The sequence below is a fragment of the Typopeltis vanoorti genome, chromosome 5 (assembly GCF_054136105.1).
Source record: "Typopeltis vanoorti isolate ZY-2024b chromosome 5, IOZ_Tvanoo_1.0, whole genome shotgun sequence".
In the NCBI taxonomy this organism is placed as follows: Eukaryota; Metazoa; Arthropoda; class Arachnida; order Uropygi; family Thelyphonidae; genus Typopeltis; species Typopeltis vanoorti.
The window spans coordinates 9623882-9649524 of NC_143553.1; the positions used below are offsets into that span (position 1 = coordinate 9623882).

General features: G+C 38.1%; 1 protein-coding gene across 3 annotated transcripts in view; it reads left to right on the forward strand.

The window, feature by feature from the left end:
* Nucleotides 1-25643, forward strand: part of LOC150106221 (protein tyrosine phosphatase domain-containing protein 1-like) — a 719641-nt gene that overhangs the window by 141477 nt on the left and 552521 nt on the right. For all 3 annotated transcript variants that reach the window (XM_090392247.1, XM_090392246.1, XM_090392248.1), the window contains exon 2: nt 8644-8738. In XM_090392247.1, coding sequence (XP_090248373.1) covers nt 8644-8738 — 95 coding nt within the window. The remainder of the gene's footprint in view (nt 1-8643; nt 8739-25643) is intronic.

A 25643-nucleotide genomic window follows, 5' to 3' on the forward strand; every position in this document is an offset into this window, starting at 1 on the left:
GCTAGTGACTTTCCTCATTTGGGATACCACTCTCCCATATGCAACCTGATGATACTCAGCTATCAGCTAGTTACCTATCTCACTCACTAGTCTTATCCAACACTATCCATATCAAGTTTATTTCTTTGCAAAATCTGAGTGTACCGAAGTATATGCATCTCCCTTAGCCATTGAATTAGTCACCTTGTTGTAGTATGTTAGTAGATTGCTATAATACTGACAATGCTGACCATCATAGAGAATACTACTATTTACACAATTCTGAATACTAGTCCTCACCAACCCTCCAACACACCTCTAACACTTTAGCAACAAACTACTGGCACAGAGAATGTCCTATAATTTGTAGCCTCAGTTTTTCATTCCTTTGTGGTAACAGTGTTTCCGGGTTACTTACATTGAAACAATTCCAATGCAGTTCATCATTATTATTATGTTTCATTTATCTCTCACATTCATGAACAGCATTCCTTTTTCTTCATATGCTTCAGCTTGCATATGAATAGTTAACTTTGTTCTCTGCCTCAACTCATCATTGTTATACCTTGGCAATTCACAAACTACTTTTCCTATGACACTGTAGTCTTTCATCTCCTAAATAATTTCCGAATATCATGTTCTCCCTCTGCCCAAACAAATCATTCATTTCTAGTACAAAAATTAACTCCTTTGTTTATTTATTTCTCATATCCAGAGCATCAATCACCTTATTCATCCTCCCTCCTGGGAAATGGACCTTACACATCCTGTTATTTACCACACCTTTTACAATTGAATCTCTCTACAATGCTACTCTTGAATCATTTTCCAATCCATCCTCCCCCACTATCTTTAATTTTATTCTTCTGCACTTTTCCGTTAGTATCTATAATTAATGTCTGATCTCATTCTTCGTACACCTCATCTTCAATTCTTTCATTCTTCAATTCTTTCATTGCAACAATCATGATCTCTTTCATATCACTCTTGATTGTGCTCCATCAGTCAGGCTTTCTTCTGTTCACACAGTCATACCTACTATTATCCTTTAGTGTTGGTCACCTTCATTCCCAAAATCTTGTTTGCTTTTGCTTTTTCAGTTATTTCAACAATCACAATCTCACCTTTCATATTCCTTCATTCATCTTTCTGGCTAATACCTTTTTCAGTCTTCTGCCCATCAGTAACTTTGATCTTTCATCTAATCTCATTCTCAACTTTAATTTAAATCAATACATTCCATTAAAACATCACTTTTTACAGACTCTCACCATCTTTCTTCTCGTTCAATCTCTGAAGAAACTCATCTACTAAATTTATCCATGCATACATACCAGACTCCTGACAATGAACTCTTTTAAAGAAATTTGCACCATTCACTCGACTACATTTTTGCACTATATATATATATATATATATATATCTGTTTGTTCTATTTCTAGTGTCTTCATTAACTGCATTACACAAATTTTTGTATAAAATTTACTAAAAACTTTAAATTGCTAAGTAGTCCATCTCGGTATCACTAAGTAATAATTTTTTTGCGAAATACATCTAACTTTTCAAGAATGTTACAAAAAATCCTTTACAAAACTTATCTTTGCCCCTCCTCCCCTCACATATATATACATGGAAGTCAGTGCTGTGAGTTTTTAATTCCTGACTGAATTTTGTTTTTGTCTTTTAGAGAGAAAGATAGTAATGATAATCTCTTATATTCAGGCTTCCATGGAGTCAAGAAACTTATTGTGGAAGGTCCTTCCTAGGAAACACAAAGTCTATCATACCACTCCTTGAACTCATTGACCATTCTTGCTCCCACCACTCTATCAGGCAATGCATTCCATGGTTCAGCCACCCTCCAAGCAAAGAAACCACTCCTCGCCCTCTTGCTCACAGATTCCTTTCATAACTTCCAGGGATGGCCCCCTTGTCATCACTCCTTCCCACTTCCACCAAATGAAAGCCCTAGTGTCAACCCTATAACTGCTTCTCAACAGTTTAAGAGTCTCAATCATATCACCTCTCCTTCTTCTATCTACCAAACTCTGCAGTCCGCATTCCTTCAGCCGATGCTCATAACTAACATTGTACAGTCCTGAAACCACCTTTGTTATCTGCCTCTGTACCCTTTCCATAGTTAATTTATCCCTTTCAAATCCTGGGGACCAAATTTGAGAACAGTAGTCTAAGTGTGGTTTGATCAGCGTCTTATACAACGAAAATGATAACTCTATCTCTGCAGGTCAGCGTCCCTCTCAGTATTGCAGCAATCCTCTGGGTTACCTTCACCACCTTTGCAATATGTTCCTTGAAATTTAGTTTTCTATCAACCATCACCCACCCCAGATATCTTGTCTCCACTACTTCCTCCAGTATAGCTCCTCCAATTGAGTATGCATCCCCCCATCGATGGATCCCAAACTTCAAGACTGTACATTTTGCTGCATTAAACCGACATCCCCATTGATTAGCCTATCTGTCCAGTTTATTCAAATCCTCTTGCAGGGCTGCCACATCCGCATACTGATAACCCTTCCCAGCTTCACATCATCTGCAAACAACTGAAATCCCCTTGCAATCCATTGACAATGTCATTGATATAAAGGTTGAACAATACAGGTCCCAGTACTGAGCCCTGTGGAACTCCACTTGTAACCTTCTGCCTCCTTAATATTGCCCCATCTTACACCACGGTCTGATTTCTGTCAGATAGCAAATTCTGAATCCAATTGACTAACCTAACTTCTAAACCCATGTGCTGCAACAAATATCAGCTTAGTATGGGTGGCACCAGGTCAAATGCCTTTGCAAAATCCAAAAAAATGGCAGTATATGCCTTTCCCTCATCAACTGTTCTTATCACTTTATTATAAAAGGCACTCATATTACTAAAGCAAGAGCATCCCTTAACAAATCCATGTTCATTCTCACAGATAACATTATCTTCATCTGCCCAATGCTGTATTATGGTTCATCACCATTTTCTCCAAGACCTTAATGACACATAAACTGGCCTATAATTAGACACTTCAAGTCTGCTACTGCCTTTATGCAATGGCACTATTTTATCTTCCTTCCCTTCCTTTGGTACCTTTCCCGTAGCCAGACTTCCATTGAAAAACCAGGTCAATGGAGCTGTCAGTTCTTTAGCACATTCTTTCAAAACCCATGGTAAAATACCATTATCTTTCATTAATTAAAAACCCATGGTAAAATACCATTATCATTCAGAGTACTCATTATTTGGAACACACTCTCCTCTTGCACCTCTAAACCTGGAACATGCTCTATCCCTCTAGTATTAAAACCTACTTCTCGAGGATGAAATACTCCAATAAAGTGTTCATTGAACAACTCGACTATGTCCTCTGCATCAGTCACTCTATTCCCATTTTTTTTCCCACAAAGTCATTCTTCCACAATTATTTCTCCTCCTACTGGCCACATAGCTCAAAAATTCCCTTAGATTTTCTTTGGATCTTAGGGCCAATCTCTTCTCATATTACAGTTTCGCCTTCCTTACCATACTAGTCACTGTCCTGGCTGAGTCTTATATTCTTCATGCATCTGCTCTCCACCCCCCCCCCCCTCTTCTTATATCTCTTCCATATTCTCTTTTTCACCTGCAGTTACTGTTTGATAATGTTTGTCATCCACTTTACACCAAATTGTGTCATATTCTTCACTCGTGGAATACAGCTTACTGTTCCTGCTATCAAATATTCCTTCGCAATTTCCTAAGCACTAATGATATCCTGGCCTTCCAATTCTGCCCTTTATGGAACTGGCCCAAGTTGATGTCTAAAACTATTATAATCATCCACCTTATAATTCCACATACGTTCCCTTTTCTTTGATACTCCTGCACGTCTATTCATCTTCCAAGTCAAAACCACTTGGGCACTCTCTCCAACTACTGGGGGTAAGATGTCATCTCAGTTATTTCAGCTATTCTGATGCTATGACCAAATCCAAAACTATTGAACCTATTGTTCCATCTATTACATGTTGCCTAAGGCATTTGTTCCTGAAGAATTCTAGAAATACCATTCCCTTATTACTACATGCATTTTCTTCTTCCCACCTTATACTGCTGTAGTTAAAATATTCCATAACAATCATTTTTCTGCACTTGCCAAGCTCAACTGCCTAAACATCTCCTGCTCCCCCATACTTTGTGCTCCTTGGCCTGTAGCAACACCCCACTAAATATCATGTCTTGCACACCTCTACCTCACACCATATGCTTTCAAAACCATTAGATTCACTCCCTTCCAAAGCCTCCACTATTAGAAAACATAAGTCATCATAAGCAGTACTCCACCACTGCATTTTCCCTTCTATTCTGCTATAAAATGCTGTACTTCTATTCCTGCTATTATATTGTCTTCCATCAACCACATCTCAGAGATCACAATAATCTTATCACGATACTCAATAATCCAGGTTGATGCTATCAATGCCACCAATTCATTTCCTTTATTCCGGATACTGCTGGCATTAGTATAAAGCATAAAAATGTCACTGGTTCTACTGCCTGTATTAGGTAACACTGAGCACTGGACTCAGTGTTACCTAATATCATCCCACTTTCCCCAAGCGCTCATTCTCACAGGAGAACATCACTGCTACCATCCACCCTGATAATTCTAGTTTCCCTGCATTGACACACCGATTTGTTCAGAAAACAGCAATCTCTCCAGATGCCTACAACCTTTCTCATTCAAATGCAAGTGGTCTCTTGCAGCATGCAGTTCCTTTCTGTCCTCAAATGCCCTCCAAGCATCCACATATTCCAATTCTCTCTTCTGACACATTCTGGCTATTATGCTATTCATTATTAATTCTTCTGCCCAACTCATCACTATCATACCTGGGCAATGCACACACAGCCTTTCCTCTCTGTCTTTTCTTTTGTACAACTTCAAGCAAGAATCTAAGATCTCTAACCACCTGATTTACATTGCCTCTCAAATCATTCGTGCACACCAATCCAATCATCTCATCTCATCTCATCCACCCCTTCACCCTTCTTAATTGCCCTAGCCACACTCTCTATCATTCCTCGATTCAAACAATCCTATGGCACCTTTGGATCCTATCTAGCTACCCTTCCCATAGCCGAATTTCATTGAAAAGTCAGGTCAATGGAGCTATCAGTTCTTAAGCACATTCTCTCAAAACCCACGGTGAAATACCATCCAGACCCACAGCTTTATAAAATTTTGTCAGGTCTTAATGGGGAGCGATGCTGTACCACACCTGAAAGTGAGAAGTGACTGAATGAAGTATTATGCATGATATATATTTACAAGGCTGATGTTGGATGAAATATTTTTCTATATTTTTAAAGAATATGCAAAAGAAGTGACTATGAACTTGTTGTTTAAGGTTGTTATACAAGGAATGTCCCCCAGAGGATTGTAAAGAATTAAAAATAGCATAATTACCCAAACGTAGATTGACAGATGTTTCCAGTTAGAGAAGAGATGGTATATCTGTAATGGTGTCAAAGTTATTGGAGAAATTAATTAGTAGATTACAGCTTTGAATTGATTCAGTTCTCTACAGTGATCAGAGTGAGTAAAAGGATGGGTCTTACCTTCTATTGCATGAAAAGTGCCAGATAAAGGAGACATTATTATTATTATTATTATTATTATTATTATTATTATTCAGGTCTCCATGGAGTCAAAAGACTCATTGTGGGAGGTCCTTTCTAAGAAACACAAGTCTATCAAGACTCATCGAGGGAGGTCCCTCCTAGGAAACACAGTCTATCATAAGACTCCTTAAACGCATTGACCATTCTCGCTCTCACCACTCCATCAGGCAACGCATTAAATGGTTCAACCACCCTCCATGCAAAGAATCCACTCCTCACCCTCTTCCTCACAGTTTCCTTTCGTAACTTCCAGGGATGGCCCCTTGTCATGACTCCTTCCCACTGTTCAACCAAGCAAAACAACTCCCCAGTGTCAACCCTATAACCACCTCTCAACACTTTAAAAGTCTCAATCATATCACTCCTCCTTCTTCTATCCACCAAACTCTGCAGTCCACACTCCCTCAGCCGATCCTCATAACTAACATTGTACAGTCCCGACACCATCTTTGTTATCTGCCTTTATACCCTTTCCACAGTTAATTTATCCCCTTCAAATCCTGGGGACCAGATCTGAGAACAATGGTCTAAGTGTGGTCTGATCAGAGTCATATACAACAGAATGATAACCATTTTATCTCTGCAGGTCAGTGTCCTTCTCATTATTGCAGCAATCCTCTGCGTTACCTTCACTACCTTTGCAATATGTCCCCTAAATTTCAGGTTTCTATCAATCATCAAATCCAGATCTCGTCTCTCCTACTTCTGCGGTTTAACTCCTCCCATAGAGTATGCAGCATCCCATCGATGTGTCCCAAACCTCAAGACCTTAACATTTTGCTGCATTAAACCAAAATCCCCAATTCATTTGCCCATCTATCTAGCTTATTCAAATCCTCTTGCAGGGCTACCACATCTGCACTATTACTAATATCCCTTCCCAGCTTCACATCATCCGCAAACAACTGAATATCCCCTTGCAATCCACGGACAATGTCATTGATATAAAGGTTAAACAATATAGGTCCCAGTACTGAGCCCTGTGGAACCCCACTTGTAACCTTCTGCCTCTTTGATATTGCTCCACCATACACAATTCTCTGATACCTATCAGACAGCCAATCCTGAATCCAGTTGACCAAATCTAACATCCAGACCCATGTGCTGCAACTTGAATATCAGCTTATCATGTGGCACCCTGTCAAATGCCTTTGCTAAGTCTAGTAAAATGGCAGTATACTTTTCCCTCATCTAATGCTCTTGTAACTTTATCATAAAAGGCTAGCATATTGCTAAAACAAGAGCGCCCTTTCACAAATCCATGTTGACTCTTACAGATAACATTACCCTCATCTGCCCAATGCTGTATATGGTCCCTCACTACTTTCTCCAAGATCTTACTTACTACTGATGACACACAAACTGGTCTATAATTAGACACTTCCAGTCTGCTACTGCCCTTATGCAATGGCACTATCTTAACTTCCTTCCATTCCATGGGCACCTTTCCCACAACCAGACTTTCATTGAAAAGCCAGATCAAGTGCACTGTCAGTTCCTTAGCACATTCTCTCAAAACCCGTGGTGAAATACCATCCAGTACCACAGCTTTACTAACATCCAGAGTACTCAGTATGTGGAACACACTATCCTCCTGCACCTCTAAACTTCGAACCTGCTCTATCCCTCTAGTATTCAAATTGACTCCTCCAGGATGAAATACTCCAATAAAATGTTCATCGAACAATTCCACTATGTCCTCTGCATCAGTCACTCTATTCCCATTTTTATCCCACAATGTCCTTCTTTCACAGTAATTTCTCCTCCTAATGGCCACATAGCTAAAAAATTCCCCAGGATTTTCCTTGGATCTAAGGGCCAATCTTTTATCATATTCTAGTTTCACCTTCCTTACCATACTAGTCACTCTTCTCGCCTGTGTCTTATATTCTTCATGCATCTTGTCTTAACCTGTCTCCTTATATCTCTTCCATAACCTCTTTTTCGTATGTAGCTCCTGTTTATTATTGTTTGTCATCCACTTTACTCCAAATTGTTTCCTCTTCTTCACTCGTGGAATACAGCTTACCATTGTTGCTAACAAATATTCCTTCACAATTTACCATATGCTATGATATTCTTGGATATTGCATGACTGAATATGAGATGAATAATAGGTTGATTAGATGGATTGATATTTATCTAAATAATAGTAGAATATTCTGTATCGGGTGGGGAGGGAGGTAGAGAGTTCCAGAAAAGAGACTTTGCTTATAACACAAAATTTATGCTGAGTAAGGATGGTCTCTTGGGCAACTACTATTCAGCTTTTGTTTGGTAATGATATTTTATGCAGGTTGATAGATATTAAATTGTTTGCTGATGATGCAAAGTTGGGGATAGTCATAAGAAGTGATTCTTAGTTCCCATTAAGAGATTTACAACTGTTTACTATATTTGAGGAGCTGTGTTTCAGAAGTAAGATTAAATTTGGAGTCTTGGGATGATGATTAATCACACTATAACTATTGTGTGCAGGTTTGATCATTTGTTTCCATTGAAATGAAGTTCTGTAGAGGGTTTGGACATGCCAGTGACTAAAGCAACATAGAGTTATGGGAAGAGAGAGCTTGAAGAAATGCATATTGCAAAGTTATATTAAAGAGAGAGAGAGAAAAGAAGAGCCAGTATGATGGATGCATATATGGATACATGATGGAACTTACATAAGGATGTGGTGACAAAGTGATTATGGGATAGACTTTTTTTTTACATGCAGTGAATGATTTTAATGTCAGTATAAAATAGTTGCTTCTTGAGCGAGAATAGACTGCACTATCTCTGATTAAATGGAGTTTGGTTACTGCTAATAAATAACAGTACAATATAGTGTATGTATATATATGTATATAGTACAATACAGTATAATAATTATATATATGGTACATGTTACACATATATAATATGATCATTTGAAAAATTTATGTTGAGTAATCACTAGTCAACAGTAAATACAGAAAAGAGATAATTATGTTTATACTTGGTTTTTATTTCAGCATGAAAACATGGCTTCTGAACTGGAATCAGCATTACCTCCAATTTCTACAGTGGGCCAACATTCTGTCACTTATGGGCATCCTCCATCAGCAAGGTAAGTCTTGGCAGCAGTTATCTCGTGGTTTCCTGTCACAATACAACACCAGAACATACTTTACTATTTTTTTTTTTAATACACGTGTTAATACTAGGTTATTAGTTAATATTAGTTAATACTAATCTGCAAGGTTAGAAAAATCAGAACTCTATTGTGGACACAGGAAGTTAAAGAGGCAGTGAAGGAAAAGAAGAAAGCTTATCAAACGTTTCTGGCAAATAAGCCAGCTTGTGCTCTTAGAGAATACAGAAACAAATGTAAGAAAGCTAAATACTGTGTAAAACTAGCTAAACAGAAGTCATGGGAAGAATTTGGTAAGAACATTATTATTATTACCACCCCAAGACCTCATGGAGTCAAAGACTCATCTGGGAGGTCCTTTTATCACACACACAGCTCATCATACCGTGCTTTAAACACATTCAAACTCTTTGTAGACACCACATTCTCAGGCAAGGCATTCCAATCATTCACAACTCTGCATGAAAAAAACCTGCCTCGCACTCCCCTACTCACACACTCTTTATACAGTTTCCAGGGATGACCTCTGGTTCTCCCCTGATCTCCCACTATTCTCTGTAAAACTTCTCCAGCATTGATCCTATAACAACCCCTTACTTCACTTGTAGGTCTCTATCATATCTCCCCTCTTCCTCCTGTCCACCAGACTCTGCAAATTACACCTTCTCAATCTTTCCTCATACTCGACATTCCAGAGGTCAGAAACTACCTTAGTCAGTCGCCTTTGGATCCTTTCCAACATCTCTTCATCCTTCTGAAAACCCGGTGACCAAATCTGGCCACAATAGTCCATGTGTGGCCTAATCAAAGCCTTATACAATGGAACAAGAATCTCCCTACTTCTACACGCCAGTGTCCTCCGCATAATTTCCAGAAGCCTTTGTGTTGTCTTCACAATTTTGGCGATGTGTCCCCTAAATTTTAGATCCGTATCCACTATCAGCCCCAGATCTCTTATTTCCTTTACTTCCAACAATATATTCTCTCCAAGCATAAATTCTGCATCCCATCTTTGTTTCCCAATTTTTAAAACCTTACATTTTGCAACATTGAACTTGTATCCCCATTTCTGTGCCCAGTCACTCAATTTATTCAAGTCTTCTTGTAAGGCCACAACATCTTCACCACACTTCATGGTTCGTCCCAACTTTGCATCATCTGCAAACAACTGAATATCTCCATCCAGATCTTCACCTATATCATTAATATACAAGTTAAACAGTAATGGACCTAAAACAGACCCCTGTACTCCACTAGTGACTTTCCTTTCCCTGGATATCGCTCCCCCATACACAACTTGTTGATATCTATCAGATAGCCAGTCTCTAATCCAATGCACTAATCTGATATCCAACCCCATGTGCTCTAGTTTGACTGTCAACCTATCATGAGGTACTCTATCAAAAGCCTTTGCAAAATCCAAGTATATTACTGTGTATCCTTTTCTTCTGTCCAAGGAAGCAGTCACTTTATTGTAATAAGTAAGTAGATTACTAAAACATGACCTCCCTTTAGCAAATCCATGCTGTCCATCAAAGATAATACCATTGTTATCAACCCAACTCTGGATCCAAGTTCTCACAAGCTTCTCCAACAACTTAACCACAACACCTGACACACAGAGATAGGCCTATAGTTTGATGCTTGAGTTCGATCACCTCCTTTATGAAGTGCACAATCTTACCCTACTTCCACTCCTTAGGAACTTGACTGAGTGCAAGACTCATATTAAAAAATAAATGAATAGAAAATAAATATCCAGAGAGTGGCAAGATATTCTGGAGGTCGTTGGAAAAGCTCAGAAATGGAGGAAAGAGTGCTATAAAATGAATTAGAGATGATAATGGTGACATGAAAACTGGAGAAAAAGATAGCCTTGAAATTTGGAGTAATTACTTTGAAATATTGCTAAATGAAACAAGCAGTGTTGAGAGCACAGTGGTAAAAAACACTCAACAGACATGCAATCAGGAATATATATCCATACTTGAAGCATAAAAAGCCTGAAATGTGAAAAGGCAGATGGAGTAGATGATATTCGACCAGAAATACTGAAGTATGGAGGTATAAAAGTCTTACAGTGGCTGCACTGCATAGTTCAGAAGGCCTGGACAGAGAGGCAAATTCCAAATGATTGGAGTAAGCTTTCATAGCACCCATATACAAAAAGGGAAATAAAACTGAATGTGAGAATTACAGAAGTATTTCCCTATTGAGTGAAAGGGAAACTTGGTAAAGAACAAGCTGGATTCAGACCAAATAGCTGTCAGGATCAGATTTTCACTTTATGACAGATGGTTGAGAAATAATGGGAATATAACAAAGATCTGTATTTAAGTTTTATAGATCTGGAAAAGGCATATGATAAGGTGCCAAGAGAGAAGCTTTTCCAAACACTACAGTTGTATGGTGTCAATGGGACAATATATCAAACAATACTTAGTCTTTATTTGATGTAAATCAGCAGTTAGAATTGAAGGAAGTACATGAAGATGGTTTTATGTTAAATCTGGTGTCAGACAAGGATGTACATTATCTCCTCTGTTGTTCATTATCTATATGCATCAGATTATGAAGGAAAGTGGTATTAAGCCTCATATTAAAATTGGAGATGTTAATATCAGCTCTTTGCTTTATGTGGATGATGTTATACTTCTAAATAAATCCATTACAAGTCTGCAAGAATCACTGACTAAATTGAATAATCGTTGTAATAGATTTATTATTATTATCCAGGCCTCCATGGAGTAAAAAGACTAATCTTGGGAGGTCGTTCTTAGGAAACACAAACTTTATCAGACCACTCATTGACCGTTCTTACTCTAACCACTCTCTCAGGCAATGCATTCCACGGTTCAACCACCCTCCATGCAAAGAAACCACTCCTCACCCTCTTGCTCATAGCTTCCTTTCATAACTTCCAGGGATGGCCCCTTGTCATTGCTCCTTCCCACCGTTCCACCAAGTGAAAGAACTCCCCAATGTCTATCTACCCTATAACTGCCTCTCAGCAGTTTAAAAGTCTTGATCATATCACCTATCCTTCTATCCACCAAGCTCTGCAGTCCACATTCCCTCAGTCGATCCTTGTAACTGACATTGTACAGTCCTGAAACCATCTTTGTTATCTGGCTCTGTAGCCTTTCCACAGTTAATTTATCCCCTTCAAATCCTGGGGACCAAATTTGAGACCAATAGTCTAAGTGTGGTCTGATCAGGGTCTTATACAACGAAATGATAACTCTTTTATCTCCGCAAGTCAGTGTCCTTCTCATTATTGCAGCAATCCTCTGGGTTACCTTCACCACCTTTGCAATATGTTCCCTGAATTTCAGTTTTCTAGCAACCGTCACCCACACCAGATCCCTTGTCTCCACTATTTCCTCCAGTATAGCTTCTCCAGTTGAGTATGCATCACCCCCATCGATGGATCCCAAGCTTCAAGACTGTACATTTAAACCGACATCCCCATTGATTAGCCTATCTGTCTAGTTTATTGAAATCCTCTTGCAGGGCTGCCACATCCGCATACTGATAACTCTTCCCAGCTTCATCATCTGCAAACAACTGAAATCCCCTTGCAATCCATTGACAATGCCATTGATATAAAGGTTGAACAATACAGGTCCCAGTGCTGAGCCCTGTGGAACTCCACTTGTAACCTTCTGCTTCCTTGATATTGCCCCACCATATACAACTCTCTGATACTTATCAGACAGCCAATCCTGAATCCATTTGACTAACCCGACATTTAAACCCATATGAAAATCTGTAGTAGCAAGACAAATACACTGAAAATAACAGAAGCATTAAAAACATCAACTGCATTGTGAATGGAGAACCTATAGAACAAGTAAACATTTCAGCTATTTAGGCACAATTTTTAGTGAAGATGGTAAATTAAATATGGAAATGGACAACAGAATCAGCAAAGCTGGTAGGAAGTCACCTGAATAAGAGAGAAATTCGTCAAAACACTAAATTTGCCCTATTCAAGACAGTGTTCAAGCCAATTTTAACTTATGGATCTGAGAGCTGGGTTAGAAATAAAACTGACTAGAAACTGCAGATATGAGAGTCATAAGAAGGATTAGGGGTGTGAATAGATGGAATCCAGGAGTCTGTTAGAAGAGCTAATCTTAGGTGGTATGATCGTTTAAGAAGAGATGTGACAGATATTGTTTTGCTAGTTTGGGTCTCCTGCGATGAGTCTGCTGACTCCATGGAGATACCCGTAATAATAATAAACAGAATGGGAGAGGTTGGAGTCTTGATAGGAAACATTGATTTGGAGATAGGAAGTTGATAGGAATTGTAGATAGGAAGTTAGTGGTGATGTAAGTTAAGCATGTAGTACTATCATATCCTGTACATCCCTTGAGAGTACATGTGAGGAATTTGATGATTATGATGTGTAATACTATAAATTAAAGATGCCATGTTCTTGGTTAAATCCTTTATCCAGTGTAAAGGATAAAGGTTAAATCTTGGTTAAATTGCACTTGAATTATTTTCCCAATTTGGTTACTGGTATATAGAGGGGCTAATTGACTTCACATCAATTGGCTTAGTATTGCATGATGGAAGTGTATAATGCTATGCATTATTGGGGATGTGTGCATTGCATTATAGGATGCTAAGTCCATTGATGTGAAGTCATTAGCCTCTATATACAAGACCCAGTCAGAAGATACATCACACACAAACTTCGTTTGCTTGAGGCTGCATACTCGATTGGAGGAGCTATGCTGGCAGAAGTAGGGGAGACGAGATCTGGGGGTGATGATTGATAGAAAACAAATTCAGGGAACATATTGCAAAGGTGGTGAAGGTAATCCAGTGAATTGTTGCAATACTGAAAAGGATGCTGACCTGAAGAGATAAAAGAGTTATCATTCAATTGTATAAGATCCTGATCAGACCACACTTAGAGTATTGTTCTCAAATTTTGTCCCCAGGATTTGTAGGGGATAAAATTTGGAAAGGGTACAGAGGCAGGTAACAAAGATGGTTTCAGGACTGTACAATGTTAGTTATGAGGATCGGCTGCAGGAATGTGGATTACAGAGTTTGGTAGATAGAAGAAGGAGAGGTGATATGATTGAGACTTTTAAACTGTTGAGAGGCAGTTACAGGGTAGACATTGGGGTGTTCTTTCACTTGGTGGAACAGCAGGAAGGAGCAATGACAAGAGGCCATCCCTGAAAGTTACGAAAGGAAGTCATGAGCAAGAGGATGTGGAGTGGATTGTTTCTTTGTATGGAGGGTGGTTGAACCATGGAATGCATTGCCTGATAGAGGGGTGAGATCAAGAACGGTCAATGAGTTCAAGGAGTTGTATGATAGTCTTTGTGTTTCCTAGGAAGGACCTCCCATGATGAGTCTTTTGACTCCATGGAGGCCTGAATAATAATAAATAAATTAAACCAAGAATATAATTTCTTGGCATCTTTAATTTATAGTATAAACAAGTGAAAAAACTTTCAAACTCTCAGATTTTGGCAAGATAAGTACTTTGGTTTCCTTTCTTTGTTTTTCACTTTGATTTTATTTTACTGGTGCACTAGGTGGTTTCACCCCCTTCTCTTAGTACTGGCTTTTTTTTTCCCCAAAGTAAATATTAAGATTGCTGGTAGTGCATTTAATGTCTACATTACGGGATTACTTTTGGTGGCATCACAGCTTGCATTTTATAGTAACTTAAATATAGCATTTATTGGTGGTGTAGCATTGTTTCTATATCATGGGATTATTTAATTTTCAGTCTTATGACTGAAAGGATTTTTTCTCTTACAATCAAATATAGAGGTTTTAGTCTTTCCCTCCTGCTGAGGCAATGGTACCAATTCCTCCAATGGTGCGAACTATAGGAATTGAAATTCCAGGATCTGAAGAAGCGATGTATGTGACTTGAGAGATAGTTGGGGCTAGTAAGATTTATTTTTTCATGGCATACAGTGGAGGGAAATATTTAATTGTAATTAAAGATGTGGAAACAAGGGATCAACTATTACAGGGTTTTACTTTCGAAGGTAGCACAGTAATTCCTGCAATGGTGGGAAGCCGGGTTAATACAATAAAAATCAAAAGACTTCCAATGGAATATATAGAGAACAATAATGAAATTCTTATACAGACATTTTCAAAATGGGGTAAAATCAGTAACATACAAAAGGGTATATCAAGTGAAGATCCAAACTGGTTTTCTGGTGAGGTCACCTTCACAACGGATATGAAGATGCCCATACCAAATTTTGTCAACATCAGTATAATTTGAGTTATGGTAAACTATCCTGGAGTACAGAGGCAGTGCCTGCATTGTGGTTCATATGACCACTTGGGTGGCAACTGCCCAAAGCTAAATATTTCAACCATATGGAGATCAGACATATCACTAATCAGTGTCTCAAACCCTGTTAGAAATGTGCAAGTTCTGAATCCTGCATTAGCACTTGTCCTTTCAGAACTTTCACAGAAACAGTGGGAGCAGTGGTAGATTCAATTAGAACAGCATATATATCAGAGAGACAAAAAAAAGTTTCCTAATTTTCCAATTCAATCTAGTAAAGATGGTGCTTTTAAACAAATCAGCCAGAAATTAGCCCCCAAAATTTCAGAACTGCAGGAGCCACTTTCCCAGTCAAATATCCATGGAACAACATCAGTTCAAATTACCATTAATGAACCTAGTATAATAACTGAACAGATGCATGACAAAATGCAAAATCATGAAACTGTTCTACAAGGAGAAACTGGAGAAGAAACAGAAAAGCAAGTAACAGTTGAAAGAACTAAATATGCAGACAATTTAATGTGCAAAAGATGAATTAATAAAAAAAAATTGAAGAGAAACAAAAAAAATGATAAGATGTGTTAAAGGAATTAAATCTAAAGGATTTAATCCACAGGATTTAATTGGCGTCAATGCACTGGGGCTGTTTTCCTGGACATAGCCAGTGCATTCGACAAGGTTTGGCATTATGGCTTGCTACACAAAATGATATCTTTTGGTACACCATTGGGAATAATTCAACTGATCAGGTCATACCTCTACGATAGGCACATGCTAGTTAAGCTAAATGGTGCACTCTCAATACAAAAGTGCATCCTGGCTGGAGTCCCATAAGGATCTCTACTGGCACCGACTCTATTTTCCATATATATGTGTGATATCCCGCACAACCCACTCTCATCTCTCAAGGTGCTATATGTAGATAATGCTGCGGTACTGACCAGATCTTTAAAACCGCATCTAGCAATCAAGAAACAAAAATCTACTGCTAATTGAACAATATTTCGCCAAATGGTGACTCCAAGTAAATCCTCAAAAGAGCGTAGCAGTAATATTTGCCAAAAGACCAATGCTTCCTACTGGAGACATCCTCCTATTTAACATAAAAATCCCATGGTTTACTGAGATCAAATATCTTGGCATACTGATGGACAAAAAACTGACTTCCAGCTCCCATGTCAAGACTATCTGTCTAAAGACATCAAAAATTGCCCAGCTCTATCCTTTAATCAATAGAACAGTAAATTGAGCACCAGAATCGAACTACTTATATATAAGTTAAAAGGGGAGATGGTAAAACGGGATTTACCATCTCCCCTTTTAACTTATGTTGCCAGTAAAATAGCCTTTTGGCTTATTATAGTAGTACTTATATATAAATTGATGAATCATCCTATACTCACCTATGCTTCTCCGGCCTAGAGCCGTACTGCTAATACCAATACACTCAAACTACAACGGGTGCAAAATAAATGTCTCAGAATGATCCTCAACACACCATGGTTCGTACGTACTGTGCAACTTCACCGGGACACAAATGTCCCCTATATTGTCAAGGGGACAATCAAGGGGCCATACTGAACGATACTTGGAAAAATCTAATTAATTCCCTCAGTTCAACAGAACTACAGTACACGAATAATCATATTACGCGTTTGCATGTAACGCGTGTTCATGATACTGAGTAGAAATGTCACGCGAACGTGTTACCTTAGCTACCTAACAGGTTCTAACGTTTTTTTGTATTCTTAAACTTTTTTTGCATTTACCATTTTTTTGTACTGTGCAAGCCTTGAGAAAGCTAGTCAGTTACTAGCGAAACCAGTAAGCAATATTGTACGAACATACGTACGAATTAAAAATCTATGGTCAGTTTAACAATAAGTCTTATATTATACATGTCTCCAAGGAGATGTGCTTTGCATTATCGGAGATACTAAGACAAGGAGTGATGAGAGCTTGGTCCATCTATACCACAAGTTGCCTCAGTCCTGAAGATACTTCAGATGCAAGGATTAAAGGATTAAACTAATATTATACTCACCAGTGACACTCAGTGATCATAGCATCTCTTTCTGTGTTGCTTCATTAAATGTATGTGGATTCCATAGACAAGTTAAACAAGAAGCTATGTGGAAACTTTTGCTACCCCATAATATGAGGTTTTTGTTTCTCCAATAAGCATACTTCTGCAGATATAAAGATATGATAACTTTAATAGATAGATATCCATTTCTTTATTATTGGAGCTTTGGAAGATTTAACAGGACTGGAATAGTTCTTATTCTTGCCCTCTCTCCTTGGATCATTCTGTAATATTCAAAGGGATGCAGAAAGGAAATTTTTGACAATAGACTGGAAATACTGTGGATGTGTATAAATGTTTATGCTTCATCTAATGGAACAGTTAGACAAAAATTCTTCCAGGAATTGCAGCCATATTTATATGGCACCCACTACATCATAACAGCTGGAGATTGGAATTGTATTGACAACCCCCACATTGGGCAAAATAGGAGGACACCCCCAGGAGGGGAAAAGTGGGATATGCATAGATAAAAATATGTCTCAACAATGCCCAACTAATAGACATATGGAGGATTCACAATCCTAATCTCTAGGCATACACATACATGAATCAAGGTATTGGTACCCATTTTGATTGAATTTATTTCTTCTTCCCTTATAAATAGATGATTAAGAACATATTGACATCAACATATCATATCATAATCCACTTCTGTTTAAATTCTGCTGCATGGAACAAGTAGAGATTAGTTCTGGATCATGGAGACTTCTACCAAATTTTCCATTGATCTTTTTAACCAAATTCCAGACCTCTGTTCATGGAATAATGTTACCTGGAACTGAGATATGTGGTTAAAATTCAAAAAAGCAGTAAAACAGAATATGATTAAATGGGGAAAGAAACAGGCTTTCCTCAAAAGAAAAAAAGTTGTAAGAGCTGTATAAAGAGAGAAGCTGGTTCATAGCGAATCAGTGGAATTGTATAAAGCGTTGCAACATCATTAGAAACATTAACAGAGATAGAAGTGAAAAGGCAGAATCAAGTAGAAGAAAGAAATTTTGAAATTAGGAAATAAGTAGCAATTAGGAAATAACCCTTCATCTGCATTCTTCAATAGACAGTTCACTAATTTCCATGAAGAAAGGTCAATCACTCAAATTTGCATTGATAGTGAAGACCTGTATATATATATATATCTTTTTTTTGGTATTATGGAAAAATTCAGCAAGAGTAGTGGATTAACTGCTAATGCAGACAAGACAGAATTAAGTGTTTGGAAAGTGGGATCCTCTGGACTAACTCCTAAAAAAAGAGAACCCTGCCGTAGTACTTAAGACCATAATCTTCCCTGCTGAGTTATATATTATAAATATTACAGGCATCACAGAAGCTGAACAAAAGCAATTATATAGTAAGCCTGTACAACTTTTTAGGTCCAGCAGATACCAAGAAGAATTAAAAAAAGAATTTCTTCAGCTATCAAAGAAGCATGGAGGATTTGGGCTTCCAGTCTTAAAACTCTGCTATTTAAGAATACAGCTTCAAAAATCCATAAAATGTTGCAGACCAATCACACATGTGCAGTCCTCCACTACCACCTGGGTTTTCATCTTCTCCTGTTTGAAGTAAATGATTATAAAGGTTCAAAAGCTGAGATTGTTCTTGAATGCTACAACATTCTGTGCTTAACTCTAAGATTGCTACAAAATTCTGGTATTGACATTCTTTCCATTAAAAAAAAAAAAAAAAAAAAAAAAAAAAGGGAAAATTTGGTACAAAGAAATCTTTAACTTTTTTCGCCATGAACATTCAAAGTTGTGTACTGACAACAGCATTTTGTTTCTTAATTTATTCAAGTTTCAAGGATACTCTAACAGGTGGGATCTTGCTTAGAAAATTGCACATGGCTGTCTTCCAGTCAATACTATCAAATGGAGGTACTTTAACATCCTGATCCTAATCCTGTGGCCTCCTCTCTTTGAGAGGATTACAACTGATTACTAGGAAGATATGATGCAAGGTAGTTTTCCGTTGCCTTCCTTGCCATAAGTTTTTGTGAGTGTAGCGTGTGTTCACGGGACCAGTTTGCCTGTTTTGAAGGATGAAAAACCCAAGTTACTGGGAGAAAAAACACCCTCCACCTCCATATAAGACTGGTTAACTCACCTTTAGTCGAAATAGACCAGATAATGGTTCCTCACATCATGGACAGGAATCGAAGCCAGGTCTTTCTGACCAAAGGGCTTTGTCTAAACTGACTGAGCTATGGAGGTCCAATTTGTGATATCTATTATTAATTGGAAACAGTGGAATATGCATTCTACAGCTGCCCTCTTCCTCTGCATATTTGGAATACATTATGTAATGCATTGAGCATTTCATTACTTACAACAAAACAGGTTCTTTTTTTAGCAGTATCCACCACCTGTCAGCAATGGGAGGAGAATTTTGATTTTTATCATTAATAAATTAAAATACCATTTATGGATGGTTAGAAAGAAACATGGATTTGAAAACTGGTAAGATGACTATACAAATGCTTTATAACATTGTATTGTGGAAATTTTATTGTTCAGTAAGACAATTTTTGTATTTAGGAAGAAGCATTCTATGCGATATCAAAATTTTGGCCAGGTGATGTAGACCACCTACGTTATACAATATTCACCAGGAAGAGATAAAATTCTGTTTATTTTTACCATGAAGGGTACTTTAAATGGTTCCATCCTCTTAGTTCATTGTGATCTCATGGTCAGTTGTAGGGATGACTGGTAAGAAATCCTAGGCAGAGAAGGCCAACTCAAAGCAGTTAACTCGGATAAGGATCATCAGCTTTGCACTTTAGTTTGAATTGGTCTTTTGGTTGTTCATCTGCATGAGACTGGTCAAAAGGAAAACTGATAACTTTTGACTATATGATGAAATAAAAGAGTTGAGGCATTTTTCTGTATGTCTCATATTATCTGGCTTTTCTTTCTCCTAATAGTGTCTCTGTATTGCTATTGGAAGAATGACTGTACGTTGTGCCCTTCAATTGGAAAAGGTTTAAGTTTGATTCTTGTTGTGACAGGAGGAATCTTAATATGGTGTTGTCAATTAAAGGAAAGGTGAGTTAGCCAATCTCATAAGGAGGTAGTAGGAGAGTTGTTTCTCCTGGAAACACAGGTTTTTCATCCTACATACAGACAAATGAGCCTTGAGAACACACACAATTTACAGACAAAAATTGCTAGTGGTGGCGGCAGGCAATAGATGGCATTCATGTAGATGATAGTGATAGTGGCAGTTCGATGTAGTTGGTGGATTATGTGGTGGACATGGATAGTTGTAGAGTATGTGCCTTCCCTTGATGAGTCTTTGGAGTTCTTGGAGGTGTCACAATATAATAATGAAACAATAACACTATCAGGCCCTCTTGCTCCCCCTGTACTAACTACTCTAGGCCTATGATGAGCAACCTTCTACTTTTTCACCTCAATAAAGGTTGAAACTGCTTTGGGTAGTGATCTTTCCCCTTACAGAGTGTATAATGCATAGTATTATATATTTACATAAACTTCCATAAGGTTATATACTTACATAATATACTTACTTTATATACTTACATAAAGGGATATGCTTTGCATTATGGAATTTGCATTATAGAATTTTGGAAAGATTGCTTTTGGCTGCACATCACATCATTTGCCATAATGCAACTGATGTGAAGTCATTAGCCTCTATATACTAGTAGCCCAGTTGTTGAAGATACTTCATGAGCAAACTTTATGTTGCTTACACTTGGATACAAAGGATACCAAGAATATAATTTCTTGCCACCTTTAATTTATACTTGGCTAACTTGAAGCGAGTTTGGAAGTTTTTCCACTTCCTTCTTCCAACATCTATCTCTAATCCAGAGTATTTTAGCAATAAGGTGTGACACCTTTTGGCTACTTATAAATGGAAATATGACTTCTGCATTACTTCAACCTTGGTATCATCTCTGGGTCTGGCTCTGACTCATGAGACATCAATAAAGGTCGAAACCGGTCTGGGTAGTGACAGATCTCATAATGCATAGCATTATATGAAGGATCACTTGCCCTAAGGCAAGTGATGTGAAGTCATTAGCTTCTATATATGAATTACTGAGTCCTGAAATTACTTCAGGCACAAACTTTGTTTGCTTACACTTGGATTAAACCAAGAATATAATTTCTTGGCATCTTTGAATTGAGTTTTTTAATAATTCTTGGTATATCAGTGAAGTAGATTTCAGAAGTTGAAACGCCCACAAAGTTTCCCAGCTTGCTTGGGCATGTTAGCTATCCTCAGTAATGAAACATGCTGTATTATTATTTTCTTGACCTCCAAAGAGTCACAAGGTTCATCATGGAATGCCAACAGGAGTCAGTACAAAGTCTGTCATACCATTCCTTAAACAACTCATTCACTGTTTGCACTTTCACCAGCTCTCAGGTAGTGTATTCCATACTTCTGTCACTTAACTTGTAAAAAAACTTACTGTTTATACTTTTATTCACTACTTTCTTTTGTGACTTCCAGAGACAAGTTGTCCATGTTCCTTCCCCTTATTTTTTTTATTTTTTATTTTTTAAATAATAATAATAATTATTATTATTACTGTATTATCAGACACCTCCAGGGAGTCCAAAGACTCATCGAGGGAGGGCACCTACTTTGCAACTCTCCGTGTTCACCATTCAACCTCATCCACCAACCGCATCATCTCCACTAACACCACCTACTATCCACCACTAGTATTTTACAACTTGAAAAATCTCTTCAGTATTAATACAATAATAACCCTTCAATAATAACCCTAAATTGTGGTTTTGAGTCAGTATGGTGTGAGATAGAAGCGAATAGAATGAAATACTTGGTTGGATATTGTTGTTGACCTAGTAATGTGGATGCTAGTGACTATAAAATGTATAATCAAATTAGCCAAGAAAATAAGAAAACGGTGATCATTATAGGCGATTTTAATTCCGGCAATATAGACTGGAAGGATGATATAGCAACTGTAAGTAAAGAAAATGAATTTCTTAAGTTTTTGAGGGACAGTATGTAAGAGAGGGCACATGAGGATTGAGGGGTCTTGGATTTGATCATATCATCAGAGGATGTAATTATAAATGAAGTGTCTAATCACCCACAAATTGGGAAGAATGACCATGAGATGATTACCTAGGTGGTTGCCAGCAGTGTGAGGACCTCTGTGAGAAAGGAGTATGCCAGCAAAGGTTGGTCGATTGGTAGAGCCTCTGCTACTAATGGCTCGCAAAAATTTAAGCAAGTTTGAGCCAGTTAGTAGTTGGAAGGGGGTTAAATCATTCGATGCTGTTGACACACTCTCCCTCGATGAGTCTTTGGACTCCCTGGAGGTGTCACATAATAATAATAATAATATGTGGAACTATAAGGGAGATGATTATGAAGAGCTCGGGAGACAGCTTGCAGGTGTAGCATGGAATGAGGAGTTAGCTGAAAAAGAGGTCAATGCAGCTTGGGGGATTTTCAAGAACTATCTAGTAGAATAGGGCACAGGAGGATTGAGGGGTCTTGGATTTGATCATATCATCAGAGATGTAATTATAAATGAGGTGTCTAATCACCCACAAATTGGGAAGAATGACCATGAGGTGATTACCCGGGTGGTTGTCAACAGTGTGAGGACCTCTGTGAGAAAGGGGGTATGCCAGCAAAGGTTGGTCGATTGGTAGAGCCTCTGCTACTAATGGCTCGCAAAAAGTTAAGCAAGTTTGAGCGTGGTTAGTAGTTAGAAGGAGTTAAATCATTCGATGCTGTTGACACACTCTCCCTCGATGAGTCTTTGGACTCTCTGGAGGTGTCACATAATAATAATAATAATATGTGGAACTATAAGGGAGATGATTATGAAGAGCTCGAGAGATAGCTTGTGGGTGTAGCATGGAATGAGGAGTTAGCTGAAAAAGAGGTCAATGCAGCTTGGGGGATTTTCAAGAACTATCTAGTAGAAGCAATGTCTAAGTGTATTCCAAGGGTCAGAAGGTTAAATAAGGAAGGTGTGAAATGGATGAATAAGGAGATTAAGCATGCAACGATACAGAGAAAAAGGGCATTATGGAGGCAGCATAAGATAACCAATTCCATTAGAATTACAAAGACTAGGCAAGGTGGGTGACTTGTTTGGTAAGAGTAGCAAAAGTGAGGTATGAACAGCACTTAGCTAATGAAGCCAAAAAGAATCCTAAGGAGTTCTTTCAATATGTAGCCAGCAAAAAAAAAAAAAGAATGATTATGGAAGGATAACATTGATTGGAGAAAATGCCATAAAGATAGTTGTTGTGGAAGATGTAGTGGAGATACTTAATGACCAGTTCATAAAGGTCTTTTAATCTTGCAAATGTGACTTCATGGAGAGATTGAGAACAGTTGATGATGGAGAGGAGAGACTTCACTGTAAGTGAGCAAGAGGTGTATGGGGAGTTGAGGAAACTAGGTGATAATAAGGTTGTGGGACTTGATAATATATCACCATGTATTCTGAAGGAATGTGCCAGCAAGTTGACACCTGCCTTGACATAATTTTGTAATGAGTCTTGCATTGGGTCAAGTTTCTAAAGATTAGAAGGAGGGAAAGATTGTGCTGCTTCATAAGGAAGGTGATAGAACTGAAGCATCAAATTATAGGCCTATCTGTGTTTCAGGTGTTGTGGTTAAGTTGTTGGAGAAGCTTGTGAGAACTAAGAGTCAGAATTGGGTTGATTTGGTATTATCTTTGATGGATGGCATGGATTTGCTGAAGGCAGGTCATGTTTTAGTAATCTACTTACTTATTACTATAAAGTGACTGCTTCCTTGGACAGAGGAAACACAGTAATATACTTAGATTTTGCAAAGGCTTTGATAGATTACTGCATGATAAGTTGATAATCAAACTAGAGCGGATGGGATTGGATATTAGATTAGTGCATTGGATTGGAAACTGGCTATCTGATAGGTATCAGCAAGTCGTGTATTGGGGGAGCAATAATCAGGAAAAGGAAATTCACTAGTGGTGTGCCTCAGGGGGTCTGTTTTAGAGCCATTGCGGTTTAACTTGTATATTAATGATATTGGTGAAGAATTGAATGGAGATATTGAGTTGTTTGCAGATGATGCAAAGTTGGGACAAACCATGAAGGGTAGAGAAGATGTTGTGGCCTTACAAGAAGACTTGAATAAATTGAGTGGTTGGACACAGGAATGGGGATGAGAGTTCAATGTTGCAAAATGTAAGGTTTTAAAATTTGGGAAACAAAAATGGGATGCAGAATTTATACTTGGTAAAGAAGTAGAGGAAATAAGAGATCTTGGGGCGATAGTGGATAAGCATCTGAAATTTAGGGAACACATTGCCAAAATTGTGAAGACAACACAAAGACTTCTGGGAATGATGCAGAGGACACTGAATTGTAGAAGTAGGAAGATTCTTGTTCCATTGTATAAGACACATGGACTATTGTGCCCAGATTTGGTCACCTGGTTTTTAGAGGGATGAAGAGATGTCGGAAAGAGTCCAGGGTGACTGACTAAGGTAGTTTCTGACCTCTGCAATGTCGAATATGAGGAAAGATTGAGAAGATGCAATTTACAGAGTCTGGTGGATAGGAGGAAGAGGGGAGATATGATAGCGACCTACAAGTTAGTAAGGGGTTGTTATAGGATCAGTGTTGGAGAGGTTCTACAGAAAACAGTGGGAGATCGGGGGAGAACCAGAGATCATCCCTGGAAACTGTATAAAGAGGGTGTGAGCAGGGGAGTGAGAAGAGGAGTTGTGAATGCCTTGCCTGAGAGTGTAGTGTCTGCAGAGAATTTGAGTGTGTTTAAAGCATGGTATGATGAGCTGTGTATGATAATAGGACCTCCTAGATGAGTCTTTGACTCCATGGGTCTTTGGTAATAATAATAATAATAGATAATAATAAATGTTTTAATTATACCCCCTCCTTTGTCTTATATCCACTAAACTGTGCAGTCTGCATGTCCCACAGTCTGTACTCATAATCAACGATATACAGTCCTGATATCATTTTTATTTTCTGTCTTTGCTCTCTCTCCAAGGTTACTTAATTTTCTTCAAATCCCATTGACTAGATATGTGCACAAAATTCCAAATGCTGTCTGATCAAAGCTTTATACAATGAAACTACCACACTTTTCTTTCTCTCTTAGTCAATGTCCTCCTTATCATAGTAGCAGCAATTCTCTGTGATCTCTTCACAACTTTTGCAATATGTCCTTGGAACTTCAGATCTCTATCCACAATCGATCTGAGATCCCTTGCTTCCTACACCTCTTCTAGTATAACTTCCCCATGTGAGTATGAAATATCTCATCTCTGAATCCAAAATTTTAAAACATTACATTTAGTTGCATTAAACTGATATCTCCATTCATTTGCCACATTTGGCTTATTCATATCCTCTTGTAGTGCCAAACACTCGACATTATTACACATAACTCTCTCAAGCTTCACATCATCTGAGACGATGTGTTAATGATATTGAAACAGGCCTACAGAGGGATG